General features: G+C 41.1%; 1 protein-coding gene across 3 annotated transcripts in view; it reads left to right on the top strand.

The window, feature by feature from the left end:
* The window catches only part of CCDC38 (coiled-coil domain containing 38), a 73,693-nt gene that overhangs the window by 37,245 nt on the left and 20,437 nt on the right, over window positions 1–16,011 (top strand). For all 3 annotated transcript variants that reach the window (XM_004053704.4, XM_019039367.3, XM_055357434.2), the window contains 5 exons: window positions 4,696–4,859; window positions 4,962–5,042; window positions 8,289–8,446; window positions 12,532–12,630; window positions 14,961–15,009. In XM_004053704.4, the coding sequence (XP_004053752.2) occupies window positions 4,696–4,859; window positions 4,962–5,042; window positions 8,289–8,446; window positions 12,532–12,630; window positions 14,961–15,009 (551 nt within the window). The remainder of the gene's footprint in view (window positions 1–4,695; window positions 4,860–4,961; window positions 5,043–8,288; window positions 8,447–12,531; window positions 12,631–14,960; window positions 15,010–16,011) is intronic.

Below are 16,011 nucleotides of genomic sequence, written 5' to 3'. Positions count from 1 at the left end.
AAGACAAGAAAAAGAAATGAAAGACATTTAGATTGGAAATGAAGAATTAAAGCTGTCTTTATTTACAGACAACATGATCCTCTCTGCAGAAAATCTGAAGAAATCTATTTTAAAACTACCATAACCTATGAGTTTAGCAAGGTTGTAGCAAGGTCAATTTACAGAAATCAATTGTATTTTTATAAACTTGTAATGAAGAATTAAGAAATTAAAATTTAAAAAGCAATGCCATGTCCAACAGCATCAAGATATGAAATAATTCTAGATATGTTTGTAAAATATGTACAATAGATGTACACTGAAAACTACAAGACATTGCAGAGAAAAATTAAAGACCTAAATAAATGGAGAGTGATACCATGTTCATTGATCCAAAGACTCAATATTGCTGAGATGCCAAATCTTTCCAGATTGGTTTATAGATTAAATAATTTATTTAATCTATAAACACAATCTCAGTACAAATCCCAGGAGTCTTTCTTGTAGAAATTGAAAGGCTGATTCTAAATTTTTTATGGAAATGCAAAGGACCTAGTTTCAAGAGCTATGAAGGATCTAAAATGCTATCCTACTTGCAAGCTAAGAAGTTAGTCTGCTGCAGTTTCATAGTTTCAATAGAAGACACCAGACTCCTGGGTCAGAAATAAAGAATAGTTTCTTATTTATAGCCATTCCACTCCTGGGAATTTATCCAAGAAAAATAAAAGCATATGTGCTCATAGCAACCTTATTTGAAGTAGCCCAATGTAGGAAACAAGCCAAATGTCCATGAACAGGTAAATGGGTAACCAAACTGGGGTATATCAACATAACTGATTACTACTCAGCAATAAAAAGGAATTAGTTATGGATATTCTACCAACATGGATGACTCTTAAAATAGTTGTACTAAGTTTATAAATCCAGACAGAAAAATAGTTCATACTGTAATTTCACTAGATAAAATTCTAGAAAATGCAAGCTCGTCTATAGTGACAGAAGACAGGTCAGTAATTGCCTGGGAAAGGAGGTGGGGAGGAGGGAAGAAGGGATGGATTACAAAGGACTTGAGTAGACTTTTTGAGGTGATGAATATGTTCATTGTTTTGATTGTGGTGATGATTTCCCAAGTATATACATATGTCAAAACTTAACAGATTGTATACTTTAAAAATGTGGAGTTTATTGGATAGTTATACCTCAATTAAACTAGAAAAAAATTATGAAAATGATTCTACAATTACTGATCTTTTCTAATTATTATTTTTCCCTCTCTGCTGGATTATTGCCACCAACATACAAACATCTTATTATTTATCCCATCTTTTAAAACAACCCCACCCCAAAAACCCTCTTTATATATCAGTTTGGCTAACTCTGGGTAACTTGTAATAGTTTTCAAAAACTGAAGTGGTTTCATGGCATCTTTTTTTTTTATTTATAGCAGAGTTGGGACCCTCTTTAGATATCACATTACATACCATCTTCTGCCCCAATTTTCTGCTCTCCTTTATAGCAAAATTTTTCAAAAGCATTATACTTATTTCCTGCCTCCACTTCTTCTCTCCCTATTCTCTGCTAAATCCACTTCCATCAGGTTTTTGTCCTTATCATTCACCAAAACGACTTTTGTCAAAGTTACCAGAGACTTCTCTGTTGCTAAATCAAATTGTCACAGTATTCCTTTTATTTAACACTTGGCCTTTCAGCAGCAATTGGTCTATTCACTCCTTTTTTGAAATACTTTCTTCTGTTGGTTTCTGGGAGCCACTCTCTCAACTCTTCCACCTTGCTAACTGCTGCTGCTTCTCAGTTTTACGTGCTTGTTCTCCTCTTCTCCCTGATCTTCAAGTGTTGGAATGTCCAGGGCCCATTCCTTACCCTTTGCTCTGTCTACCCTCCTTCAGGCTCATGTCTTCGAATTCCACCTCCATATTAACAACTTCCAAATTTATTTCTCTAGCTTGATCTTCTTCCCTGAACTCCAGGCTCACAGATGCAACTGTAATTCTTAACATTTCCCATCGAGATGTTCAATAAGCATTTCAGACTTCATGTTTCCTAAACTCCGCCCCTAATATACTCTTTCCTACCCTTGCAAGTCTGTATCTCATACCATAGTCCCTGGCTCACTAAATAGCAATTCCATTTTTCCACTTGCTTAGACCAAAAATATTGGGGTTATCCTTGACTCCTTTTTACAATCCACATCCAAACAGATCTTCAAAAATATTCTTTTTCAAAATATATCCATAATCAGACTACTGTTCATGACCTCCACAGCTACTACTGCAGTCCAAGCCACCAACATCTCTAGCATGTATTAGTGTTATAACTTCTAAACCTGGGTCTCCTGCTTCTACTGTTGCTCCCCTGCAGTCGGTCTGTTCTCCATACAGTGATAGGATCATGCCCTTCCTCTGCCAAAGGCCTCTAGCGACTTGATCTGGTCCCCAGCTTACTCTCTGACCTCACTCCTATCACTCTTTCTCTTGTCCCAAAAGACAATGATTCAAAATGCCATAATCCCAAACACTGAAATCCTGAAAGATCAAAATCTCAAAAATATAGTTCTGGAAAATGTAAACTTAAAAAAATTTTAAAAGACATTTATTTATTTATTTACATTTTTAAAGGGGGATTTTTTTGAGAACATATAACAACATGACAGACCACCTGTTAAGCTACTTTGCACAATGAAGTAGGCAATAACAGCAACATATGTATTTTTGCCGGTACAAATACTCAGGCATTCTAACGACAATTGCACAGGTGTAACCATTATGAGCAGACTAACTATATGCAGAAAGAAATAGATCCAAAAGCAAAATGTATAAATGAATGTTGCTATGGTTGGTAATTTGTGCACCCAGCTTTACAACTGCAGTCATCAAATAAACTTTATCAATAACACGTTGACATTTTTTTAGAAGTCTTTGATCACCCCTAATTCCAAATCTGTCATTATGTCAATACATTGTTTGGAGACTCAACTGAAATCCGTTTTCGTCTGAATAAAGACGATAACAAGGTAATCGTTTTGTCTAACATGATGCCACTATCCTGTGATTTTGATTTTCAGGATTTTAGACATTAGAGATTTTAGAATTTTGATCTTTCGGGATTTCGACATTTGGGATTATGGCATTCAGTATTGTGTATTAGGGATTATGATTCAAACCCTTTCTCTTGCTCACTCTGCTCCAGCCTTGGTGGCCTCCTTGCTGTTCCTGGGACACACCAATCACTCTCTTGTCTCCAGGCTGATGCACTGGAGGCTCTTCCTTATATTAGGCTGGTGCAAAAACAACTGTGGTTTTTGCTATTTCAATGGCAAAAACAACTGTGGTTTTTGCTATTTCAATGGCAAAAACCACAATTACTTTTTCACCAGCCTAATAGGAGGAACATTCCTCCCTCAGAAATCCTCATGATTGGTTTCCTACTTCCTTCCAGTCTCTGTTTAATTCTCACCACATCAGGGAGACTTTCCTTGGCTGTTCTATACATGATAGCAACCCCCTGCCCTTGTCCACAGCACCCCATCCCGCTTTCATCAGCTTCCTTCCTCTTCTAGAATGGACACTCCATACAAGCATTTATGTTTCTTTGGTTCATCACTCTATTTACACCCCTTAAAACAGTCCTGGCACACAGTAGGCACTCAATAAGTACTTGCGGAATAAAGTAATGAATGAAGCATTTTTTGCTATAAACTTGGAGGGTCTAATTATTGGTTGTTATCTCTTTAAAATCATCTCATTTCCATATTTTCAATTCATTTATATTATGTATGTGGCCTTATTTATGATTTATTTTTTTCCTGCATGGTATTAAAAACCCAAATAGGTCTGGGTGTGGTGGCTCACGCCTGTAATCCCAGCACTTTGGGAGGCCAAGGCAGGTGGATTGCTTGAGCTCAGGAGTTTGAGACCAGCCTGGCCGACATGGCAAAAACCATCTCTACTAAAAATACAAAAATTAGCCGGGCATGGTGGTGTGCACCTATATAGTCCTAGCTACTTGAGTGGCTGAGGTGGGAAGATTGCTTGAGCCTGGGTGGTCAAAGCTGCAGTGAGCCAAGATCACCCCACTGCACTCCAGCCTGGGTGACAGAGCAAGACCTTGTCTCAAAAACAAAACAAAACAAAAATCACCACATGGACTCTTATATTCTGTACTAAAAAAATAGAAGGAACTAGAAGGCAGATGTCAAAGTTGTGTTTGGGGATCTAAACAGGCCTCTTTGATTACAGTTAGATGTGGTACCCTTGGGCTGGCTCCCAGGAATGCATCACTGGCATGGCAGAGTTGAAACTGCTTTCTCCCATGGTCTTCCTATTGGCGGAGAAGCTGGTAGCTTTTGTGACTGCAGACAACCCAGTTTCCCAATTCCCAGAAAGTACTGGAGGGTAATACACTGTAGGTAATACCAGATGCACCTGCTCTTTGGAGGAATATGCAGCTATTTTTTATTTGTAGGGCAGAGCCCTTTTGGAACAACACTGACCCTCTTCATAGAAGTAAGAGAGGGAAATTAGTCTCCCCTCTAATTATCCCTGAAAGTAAAACTCCTTCAAGAAATAAAGTCCATTGCTCCAAGATTTAGGCATACTATTATTTCTAATACAAATGTTCACTTGCTGTGTATAAGACTGTTGAAATTACTAAAAATGTGGAATCATGTTTTTACACCTCTGTCTTCAATGCCCCTAGTATGCTTTGTCAACCAAAAGAAACACAATCAAAAAGTTTGAAAAAGACATAGCAATGAGGGAACGGCAACTAAAAAAAGCAGAGAAAAAGCTCCAAGATGATGCACTGGCCTTTGAAGAGTTCCTTCGAGAAAATGACCAGAGATCTGTAGACGCTCTGAAAATGTTTGTTTCATCACTCTGGCCAAATCCCTCCCACCTCTTTTGTTTGTTTGTTTGTTTGTTTGTTTCTACGAAGCAAATTAACAGATCTTCATTGCTTTTCAGGGCAGCACAGGAAACAATAAACAAACTCCAAATGACAGCAGAGCTGAAGAAAGCAAGCATGGAGGTACAAGCAGTGAAAAGGTGAGGGTGGGCACAATCTTCTCGTGGCCAAATTTCCACAACCCATTAAAACCTATTCATGCCAAGTAAGACCTAATAATCCTGATCATCCTTATCAGTTGATGATGTCATAAGTATGAACGAATTTTTAAAAATGAGTAACCTGTCCATCAAGATTTGTTCCTGCCTGGGTATCAGGACAGTATGTGGCTTCCGGTTGGAAAGTCTCTCTAACTTGCAGATACAGAAGCAAAGAAATTAGATGAAGCAAAACAATTAGGAATAAACAATAAATTATTGTCTAAGTGCCTTTCTTCATTCATTCATTTTTTTTTTATATTTTTAGTTTAGTCTGGTTGCACTTTTGCATTCATTCTGAGACATTTTTTCCCCCACATTTTAACATCTCTGAAATTGGGACTCATTCTACGATCATCTTACAGTCATCATGGGCAGTATTTTTTATATTTACGCTTACATAGTAGAAACTAGTATTGCTATTAAAAACTAAGATCTGCTGGGCACACTGCTTGCCTCTCAGCTCCTTTGGAAGCTGAGGCAGGAGGATCGCTGGAGCCCAGGAGTTCAAGTGAGCTCTTAGCAACACAGTGGGACCCCATCTTTAGTAAAAATAAATAAAAATAAAAAACTAAGATCTATAAAGAGAAAAAAGTATTGGAGCAGGAGTTGGGATAAAATTGTACCATCTGCCACTCTTTTTCAAACTTGGATGTTTCCTTCTATGGTCAAGGAAAGTCACTTGAACTAATTTTTTTTTTTTTTTTTTGAGAGGGAGTTTCACTTTTGTTGCCCAAGCTGGAGTGCAATGGCATGATCTCGGCTCACTGAAACCTCCACCTCCTAGGTTCAAGCAATTCTCCTGCCTCAGCCTCTCAAGTAGCTGGGATTACAGGTGCCCACCTCCACGCTTGGCTCATTTTTTGTATTTTTGGTAGAAACGGGGTTTCACCACGTTAGCCAAGCTAGTCTCAAACTCCTGACCTCAGACGATCCACCCACCTCGGCCTCCCAAAGTGCTGGGATTACAGGCGTGAGTCACCCCTCCCGGCCTAACTAACTTTAAGTAGCTAAAGAAGCTTCCTTCTGTCATCATTTTTGGACAGTAATTTCATGATTCAGAATACACTGTAGTGTTGGTATCAGGTCAATGCTAAAACTTACTTTTCCTTTTTGAGAACTTGATGCTTACCTCCCCTCTAGAACTAGGTCCTAGGCTTCTTACATCCTTCAGACAAGCAAGTCTGAAATAAAGCAGAGTTGGTTTCTCTGAAACCAACTGCACTAACAGAATGTGCATTTCACATTCTGGCTACAGCAGGCTCTTCTATTTTAGGAGCCTAAAGCTGAAGCTGCTCCAAGATGGAGAATTTCCTTCTCTCTTTCACCCCCGATGCAATTAGAAGATTCTATCCATTTATAGAATATTTCTAGAGCTAGAGTAGCAGCCTCTATTTTTGTGCAAAGTATTGCATTTATGCACAATAGCCACCGAGTTGAGCCCTCCAAATGGTCTTGCTGAAGATAACTTGATCGTTGATGTGTCACATCATCCTAGAAAGGTGCAGGAGATCATGAAAAACAAGCTTGTAGTGGAGCAAGGGCAGCAGGTGCTCTTCTCTCTTTATGGCTCGAGATGGCCCCGGGAGGCCTCCTCTACAGGTAGGGCTGGAAAGGGAAGGGGGCATCTTCTGAAGCTTTTGCTTGGAAACTGTATCTTTCCAGCCAATTGTCACCTTGTGTTCTTTGTAGCATATCTGGGAGGATTTCAATCTAAAACGGAGGCAGCAGTAGAATGAAGGTCTCCCATCAATCTTCCAACTGGTGATACGTAAAGCAGCCATTTACTGACCCTTGAATATCACTCTTGCACCAGGGCTGAAGGAAGGCTCTGACAGATAGAAGTATTAAAGCTGAAAACATTGATACAAAGTAATATTGATATCTTTCAGATAAAGGTTTGGAAGCTCCCTTTCAAGTGGGCCTTCTTTTGTTATTTTAACATCCCTCTTTGTCCACTTTGTAATGTAATTACTATAACGCAATGTGAAGCTGCGCAAAAGCTTTTGGTCCAAGTCACTCAATACTGGCAAGAGCTTGGGCATCTGAGTCAGATGGACCTAGGTTTGAGTGCTGGCTCTACCATTTACATCTCCTTTCCAAGATAAGAATAATAGTACCTATTTTAAAGTGCTGTCCTGAGGATCAGCTTGTCTGTAGTGTGTCCTGTCTGTAGTAATAGGTCCTCATTAAGTGTTAGTTTTTTTCTTTTCCTTACAAATGTACCATCTTTTGCTACCTTCTTTTTTTTTTTTTTTTTTTTTTTTTTTTGAGACAGAGTCTTGTTCTGTCGCCCAGGCTGGAGTGCAGTGGCGTGATCTCAGCTCACTGCAACCTCTACCTCCCAGGTTCAAGTGATTCTCCTGCCTCAGCCTCTTGAGTAGCTGGGATTACAGGCATGCGCCACCACACCTGGCTAATTTTTGTATTCTTAGTAGAGACAGGGTTTCACCATGTTGGCCAAGCTGGTCTTGAACCCTTGACCTCATGATTCGCCCTCCTTGGCCTCCCAAAGTCCTGGGATTACAGGGGTGAGCCACCATGCCTGGCTTTTTTTTTTTTTTTTTTTTTTTTTCCGAGACAGAGTTTTGCTCTTGTTGCCCAGGCTAGAGTGCAATGGCACGATCTCGGCTCACTGCAACCTCTGCCATCCGGGTTCAAGTGATTCTCCTGCCTCAGCCTCCCAAGTAGCTGGGATTACAGGCGCCCACCACCATACCTGGCTAATTTTTTGTATTTTTAGTACAGATGGGTTTTCTCCATGTTGGCCAGGCTGGTCTCGAACTCCTGACCTCAGGTGATCTGCCTGCCTTGGCCTCCCAAAGTGCTGGGATTACACGTGTGAGCCACTGCACCCGGCCCTTTTGCTACCTTCTAATTTCTCCCTATATCTAAAACTTAATACGGTGTTTCCTACATAAATAATAAACAAGTCGAGTAAAACTATCGTGTCTATTCTATGTGTGCATATCCTTGGATATGTTTTATTTAAACAGCATTCCTAGAGTTTTCCTTCATCTCATTTCATATTCACTGAAGCCCATATTTTTATGGCCATATTTATCCTTTTTGATAATTAAATTATTAATTCAGTACATAATCAAGAGAAATAATTTTGTAAAAATTTTTTTCTAATGAACGTGCTTTCACACTGATATACCTAATCATATCTTTGTTTCTTTTGAGTAGTGAAATAGCAAAAACAGAATTCCTCCTCAGGGAGTATATGAAAGATGGTTTTTTTCTGCTGCAAATGTCTCCAAAACATTGGCAAATCCAGCAAGCACTAAAAAGAGCACAGGCATCAAAAAGTAAAGCAAATATCATCCTTCCAAAAATATTAGCAAGTAAGTTACTTATACTCAACTTTCATGAACTAAATATCCCTAACTCTAAAATCATCTGCTTCAATGTTTTTTATCTAAATAGATATTTTTTTAAGCAGGACCTAAACTAAGATTTTCACTATCTCTGTTACTGTATATCATTAATTTGGAAACTTGAGCTAATTTCAGATATAAAGTGTCTTTGCCTATTTGTGTTGCTGTAGAGGAATACTTAAGGCTGGGCAATTTATAAAGAAAAGAGGTTTATTTGGCTCACAGTTCTGCTGGCTGCACAAGAAGTGTGGTGCCAGCGTTTATTTCTGGCGGTGGCTTCAGGCTGCTTCCACTCATGGCAGAAGGGAAACGTGTACAGAGACCACATGGTGCAAGGAGAAGCAACGGGGAGGGGAAGCAGGTGCCAGGCTCTTTTCAACAAGGAGCTCTTGTGGAAACTAAGAGAGTAAGAACTCACTCATTCCTATGAGGATTGCAACAAGCCATTCACAAGGAGTCTACCCCCATGACCTAAGCATCTTTCACTAAGCCCCACCTCTGACATCGGGGACCAAATTCCAACATGAGATTTGGAGTGTAGCATAAAGCAATAAAAATATATGCATGGGGAAAGAGAAGATATATTATTTGCAACTGATATGGTAGCCATACCTAGAAATCCCCTCTAAAAACCTGAGAGACTGTTTGATTTTATTAAAGGATTCTGTGAACAGACACAAAGTCATTCATTTTTATTTTTATTTTTTGTTTTGTTTGGTTTTGTTGTTGTTTTTGAGATGGAGTCTCGGTCTGTCACCCAGAGCTGGAGTCCAATGGCACGATCTCAGCTCACTGCAACCTCCGCCTCCCAGGTTCAAGATATTCTCTTGCCTCAGCCTCCTGAGTAGCTGGGACTACAGCCACGCACCACCATGCCCGGCTAATTTTTGTATTTTTAGTAGAGACGGGGTTTCACCATGTTGGCCAGGATGGTCCTGATCTCTTGACCTTGTGATCTGCCTGCCTCGGCCGTCATGTTTTATTAACCTATTAACCTAAGTTTTATGTTTTATTAACCTAACATGTTATGTTTTATTTATATATTAACATTTTTATGTATGCTATATATATATGTTATTTACTTATATATTAACATATTTATGTTTTATTAACCTAACATATTAACCTAAGTAAACTAACTTTATTAATTAGAAAATACACAAGAAGGTGGGACATGGTGGCTCATGTCTGTAATCCCAGCATTTTGGGAGGCCAAGGCAGTCAGATCAGTTGAGCCCAGGAGTTTGGGACCAGCCTGGACAACATGGCAAATCCCCTTCTCTACAAAAAACAAAATATTAGCTGGGCATGGTGATGCACACCTCCCAGCTACTCAGGAGGCTGAGGTGGGAGGATCACCTGAACCCCGGAAGTTGAGGTTGTAGTGAGTCATGAGCATGCCACTGCACTACAGCCTGGGTGATGGGAGTGAGACCCTGTCTCAAAAAAGAGAGAAAGAAAGAGAGAGAGAGAGTGAGAGAGAGAGAGTGAGAGAGAGAGAGAGAGAGAAAGAGAGAGAGAGAGAAAGAGAGAGAGGGAAAGAAGGAAGGAAGGAAGGAAGGGAGGGACGGAGGGAGGGAGGGAGGGAAGGAAGAGAAGTTAAATCTAAGAAAACCTGTCTCAAAAAAGAAGGAAGGGAATGGAATGGAAGGGAAGGGCAAAGGAAGGGAAAGGGAAGGAGAAAAGGAAGAAAAGAAAGAAAATATACGTGGAAATTAAGTCTAAGAAAACAACAATAACCTTAATGTGTGTGACCTGGAGTTTTGAGAAATAGAAAACTATGTCATGTTTTCAGATAGAAAGATTGATATTGTAAAGTTGCCAAATTTTCTAAAACTAATGTATAAGTTTTATGGAATTATAATTAAAATGTTACCAAAAATGTATCAGAGAATTGGGTCTTGGTTGGGGAGAATTTGGCACAATGATCCAAAGGTTCATCTAGAAAGATAAACAAATACTTTTGAATTCGGAAGGTAATGGGAGGAGGATTACAAATGCTTTAAAATTTTATATATTATCATGGAGTCTCAGTAATTGAAACAGTCATGTACTGGCATTGGGTCAGCTCAACGGACCAGATATGGGTCCCACTACATATATATATAAGAATTTAAGGCCGGGTGCGGTGGCTCACGCCTGTAATCCCAGCATTTTGGGAGGCCAAGGCGGGTGGATCACAAGGTCGGGAGTTCGAGACCAGCCTGACCAACATGGTGAAACCCCGTCTCTACTAAAAAATACAAAAATTAGCCAGGCATGGTGGCGCATGCCTGTAATCCCAACTACTCAGAAGGCTGAGGCAGGAGAATCGCTTGAACCTGGGAGGTGGAGGTTGCAGTGAGCTGAGATCACACCACTGCACTCCAACCAGACCCTGTCTCAAAAAAAAAAAAAAAAAAAAAGAATTTAAGCCAGGTACAGTGGCTCATATCTGTAATCCCAGCACTTTGGGAGGCTAAGGAGGGAGGATTGCTTGAGCCAGGAGACCAGCTTGGGCAACATAGTGAGACATTGTCTCTACAAAAAATTTAAAAATTAGCTGAGCATGGTAGCATGCAACTGTAGTTCTACCACTAGGGAGGCTGAAGTGGGAGGATTGCTTGAGCCCAGGAGGAGGAAGTTGCAGTGAGCCATGATCATGCCACTGCGCTCCAGCCTGGGCAACAGAACGAGACCCTGTCTCCAAAAAAAAAAAAAAAAGATTGTAATAAGTGAAAGCGGGGTCACAAATCAAAAGGGATGATTTGCACTTTCAACTAACATTGGGGTAACCAGGACCAGACTTAGCCTCTTGCCTGAAAAACTGGATAAATACATGAAACAGGAATTTTCAGACATTGGACATCAAACAGTAAAGCAGAGTGAGACTCCGTCTCAAAAAAAAAAAAAAAAAAAAAAAAAGCAGAGTGATCCCTTGGAGAGGGGAAACGAGGGAGGTGAGCCCTAGGATTGCCTCAGCTTACTACCTGGAGAGAGAGTTTCCAGGATGCAGTGCAGGGATGGGAGCCAGGGGCAGCCCAGCTGAGAACTGATGCCACTACTCCAGGATAGGAGCATTTACAACACAGAAATTGGCGAACTACAAATCAGGGGGAATTTGCTTTCTAGAGAGTTGGTTGTTAAACCTTTACCAACACACCACTAATGGTTTCCCTGCTGAGTTCCCTAGGTCTCTCACTGTGCCAAGTGTGATTAAATTAGGTCATATGTGTAAAGTGTTGAGCACATGAAAAAATTTGGTTAAAGCTAAATGGTGTTGCACAAGAGGGAAAACAAGTGGGAAAAAAAACCGAGAAGTATTTGCATTCAACAACTTAAAATTCAGTCCTTCTGGGGCCAGGTGCAGTGGCTCCATCTTGTAATCCCAACAATTTGGGAGGCCAAGGCAGGTGGGGTGCTTGAGCCGAGGAGTTGGAGACCAGCCTGGGCAACATGGTGAAACCCCATCTCTACAAAAAAAATACAAAAATTAGCCAGGCATACTGGTGGACACCTGTAGTCCCAGCTACTCTGGAGGCTGAGGTGGGAGGATGGATTGAGCCCAGGAGGTCAAGGCTGCAGTGAGCTGTGATGGTGCCACTGAACTCCAGCCTGGGTAACAGAACAAGACCCTGTCCTAAAAAAAATAAAATAAAATAAAATAAATTTCATCTGGGTTCATGATCCAAATAGAGAATGTTCAGAAACTAGTTAAGTCTGTCAGTCCAGAGGCTTGAAAGCTAACATTTGGGATTTAAGGAGTTACGACAGATGGATGTTGAAAATGGAGATGTCCTAGTGCCCTACCAGTCAGTTCTCACACATTCTTTTAACCCAGGGACCAGCCCTTACTATCTGCATATTGTGTTTGCATATTACCATCTGCATATTATGTTTGCATATTACTATCTGCATATTACGTTTGCTGGTTGATGATGTCTCCAACTTATATTTCTGTCCCTGGAAGTTTTGACAATAACTCTATCTTCACCCTGAGACAAAGCTCTTTCTCAGCAGTTTTCTTCCCCCCATCTTTCTCTGTCTCTCTCCTCTTCATTTTCCATTTCTAGAATTATCATTACATTCAATTAACAAGGAAGGCATCCTTGAGGAGTCCGGGAGGACAGCCATCCTTTCAGAAGATGCTTCTCAGGGAAGAGACAGCCAAGGTAAAGGTAGATTTGGGACTCATGAAAGTAAAACCTGCGAATGTGTCCATCTCAAAGTGGAGATAGAGGACTACAAAGCCAACCTGGACAATGGAGGGCTGTGTCCACCCCACCCTCAATCCTAGCAGCCAGGGGCTCTGGTTCTCTCTCTCATGTTATCACAAAATGCCAAGAGGTGCACGAGTGGATAGAATAGGCAGAGAATCAGAGAAAGAGGGCCCCTGAGACATCCCCTGGCTGGCCAGCACATGTCCTGAAGTCCTTTCCAAGCTGAGGCCCCTCGTTTCTCTGGTGCGGACCTGCCTTCTGCTGTTGGCAGGCCCACTCCCAGGGTCCAGAAAACCAGGCCATTTGCAACGAGGTGACTGACTTTGGCCAGTGATTCAGAGAATTTACCCTTGGGAAAAGGATTAATTTAGAGCAGAGGTAGCTCTAACCTACCCACCATCAACTCCAAGAAGTCCTTCACTATCACCATCTCTCCCAGGTGGAATGACCCTCCTCCTCCCACTCTGCATCACAAGTTCAGACCGGAGATTTGGCCCACTGGGCTGCGCTATCTGGCCCCAGTGTTTTGGTGTTGTTTGGCTTGGTGGCCAATGTTTAAAAATCAGCACATGTAGGCCAGGCATGGTGGCTCACACCTTTAATCCCAGTACTTTGGGAGGCTGAGGCAGGTGGATCACTTGAGCCCAGGAATTCAAGACCAGCCTGGGCAGCATGGAAAAAACCCATATCTGCCAAAAATACAAAAATTAGCTGGGCATGGTGGTATACGCCTATAGTCCCAGCTGCTGAGGAGGTTGAGGTAGGAGGATCGCTTGAGCCCAGCAAATCGAAGCCACGGTGAGCAGTGATGGTGCTGCACCACTGCACTCCAGCCCGGGTAACAGAGTGAGACCCTATCTCAAATAAATAAATAAATAAATAAATAAAGTAAAATAAGCATATGTCATGAAAAAAATCTGTATTTCTATCTTCTCTTGAAAACCACAAGATCTGAAGTCTGGGATCAAGTTGGGAACTTTCTCGTGGGAGGGGTCTGATCTCTCCAATTGCTTTGTTCTTACTGGGTCCACTCCACTCCTTTACCTGCCCTGCCCTGTATCCATTTGAGTTTGCAGCCCCCAATACAGGCTGACTCCTGGGGACTCCTTTTCTCCTGTATCCTGCTATCAACCTTGGGATGTATTTAGTATTGGGATAAAGGTCAGGAATACAAGTTGCCTGCCCAGAAATGACCCTGGTATAAGCCTGAAGCCTTGTGCATCTGGCCAGCTGATTGAAAAGTAAATTCTTTTGGGTTGTGAGGCCACTTTGGCTCACTTTAAGACATACTACTTTGCCTGTTGGAGGATCTTGAGTAGGGTGTGGGGGCAGCGGTGGGGTAGAGGGAGTGGGAGGTGGTGTCAATGTTCCCTTCTCTTTGAAATTTTGAATATAGAAGTTTCTCAGTTTAAATAACACCTCTTAACAATACTTTTTCGTAGTACATGTTAGGGTACCAGCTTAAAAGCTGAGACAGGCCAGGTGCGGGGACTCATGCCTGTAATCCTAGCACTTTGGGAGGCTGAGGTGGGTGGATCTCCTGAGGTCAGGAGTTCGACATCAGCCTGGCCACCATGGTGAAACCCCGTCTCTAGTAAAAATACCTGTAATCCCAGCTACTCGGGAGGCTGAGGCAGGAGAATCGCTTGAACCTGGGAGATGGAGGTTGCAATGAGCCGAGATCATGCCATTGCACTCCAGCCTGGGCGACAAGAGTGAAACTCCATCTCAAGAAAAAAAAAAAAAAAAAAAAAAAGCTGAGACAATAATAATAATAAGATGGTGATGGGACCCATCTGATTGGTTCTTCTTCATCCATTTTTTTTCCCTTCTTTCCTTTACTCACCGTGTATTTATTGGAGACATAAATGTTTCAGGTGCTCTTCAAGACCCCACGTACACAAAGACAAATAGTACATAGTTCTGCATCCCAGAACTACACACTACAATGGGGCGAATGATATATAGTTATAGACAGTGAGGGCTCTGGAGGGAAAAGCCAAAAGTGTGATCTCTGCCTGAGGCATTTAGAAGAGTCTGTGCCTTTCATTTTATTCTTACGCATGCAACTCAGTTTCAATAGAATAAAAGACCTCCATTTTCTATGCAATTATCATTCCAATAATAAAATAATTTTTTAAAAAAACAAAGAAGTAATGGGCATGTCTGTGCAGAAAAATGAATACCTTGCACCAAGTGCACGGGCTCATTTCTAATTCCATGTTATTTCTTTTCACTCCACCATCACCAACGGCATGGCCTCACCTGGACATTTTGAACAGGAAAGCCAAGCAGAAGCCTGACTCGCACTCCAGAGAAAAGGAAATCAAAGTACAGTATATACTTGACTAACTCCCTTGGAAACTGGGAATGGTTTTCAGCAAATAACTTTTAAAGCCTTTTCTCAACATATATGTCATGTATCCGTAACTGTTGTAAGAGATCCTGGAAGTAGTGGTGCCATTTCTGTGCACTCCTGAGATCTCACAGGCCTCTCTCCAATCTTTGTGTTAAGTACCTACAGCTATTATTTGCAGAAGCTATCTGCCCCGCCCCCTGCATCTTGGGTCTTTGCTTCTCAGAACCCACTGCCCTATTTTTTATTAAGCTATTCTGCTAGCCTGTGTGTTTGCAATTTCACCATGTGATTCAAAATTCCTGCAATTAGGATCATAAAGTATTTTTTTGTTGTTGTTTTCCCCCTCACTTAATTGTTCACTCATTTGTACTCATTATTTCAGAAGTCACTCATTCTCAACCCTTACTACCCCAAGAGAGCTTCTTTAAGAAAATATGTTGATGCCTGGGATGGGTACACCAGCCCAGAGGAAAGGATCTGGGCCAGCATCACAGTATCATGACAATCACTGAGAGAAACAGAAACATTTTGCTGTGAATTCTAGGCACCCTCTGAATTCTAGACACCCACTTCTGTGGCATTTGGCACAGATTTTTTTGTAATTAAATGTTCATTTTGAGATCGTTTTAGATTCATGTACAATTGTAAGAAATAGTACAGAGAGACTCCATATACCCTTTACCCAGTTTCCTCCAATGGTATCATCTTGCAAAACTGTAGCACAAATACCATAACCAGGATATTGACATGGATGCCATCAAATACAGAACATCAGTGCAGGGTTCTTCATGTTGCCCTTTCATAGTCACACCCACTTCCCTCTCCCACCTCCCCTTAAACCCTGGCAACCACCAATGTGTTCTCCATTTCTATGATTGTGTTATTCCAAGAATGTTCTATAAGTGGAATCCTACAGTGTGTAATCTTTTGGGATTGGGTTATTTTACTAAGCATAATTCTCTGGAGATTCACTT

Source organism: Gorilla gorilla, chromosome 10 (assembly GCF_029281585.2).
Source record: "Gorilla gorilla gorilla isolate KB3781 chromosome 10, NHGRI_mGorGor1-v2.1_pri, whole genome shotgun sequence".
Lineage (NCBI taxonomy): Eukaryota > Metazoa > Chordata > Mammalia > Primates > Hominidae > Gorilla > Gorilla gorilla.
The sequence above is the reverse complement of the archived record's forward strand: the minus strand, read 5'-3'. Positions and strand labels throughout refer to the sequence as shown.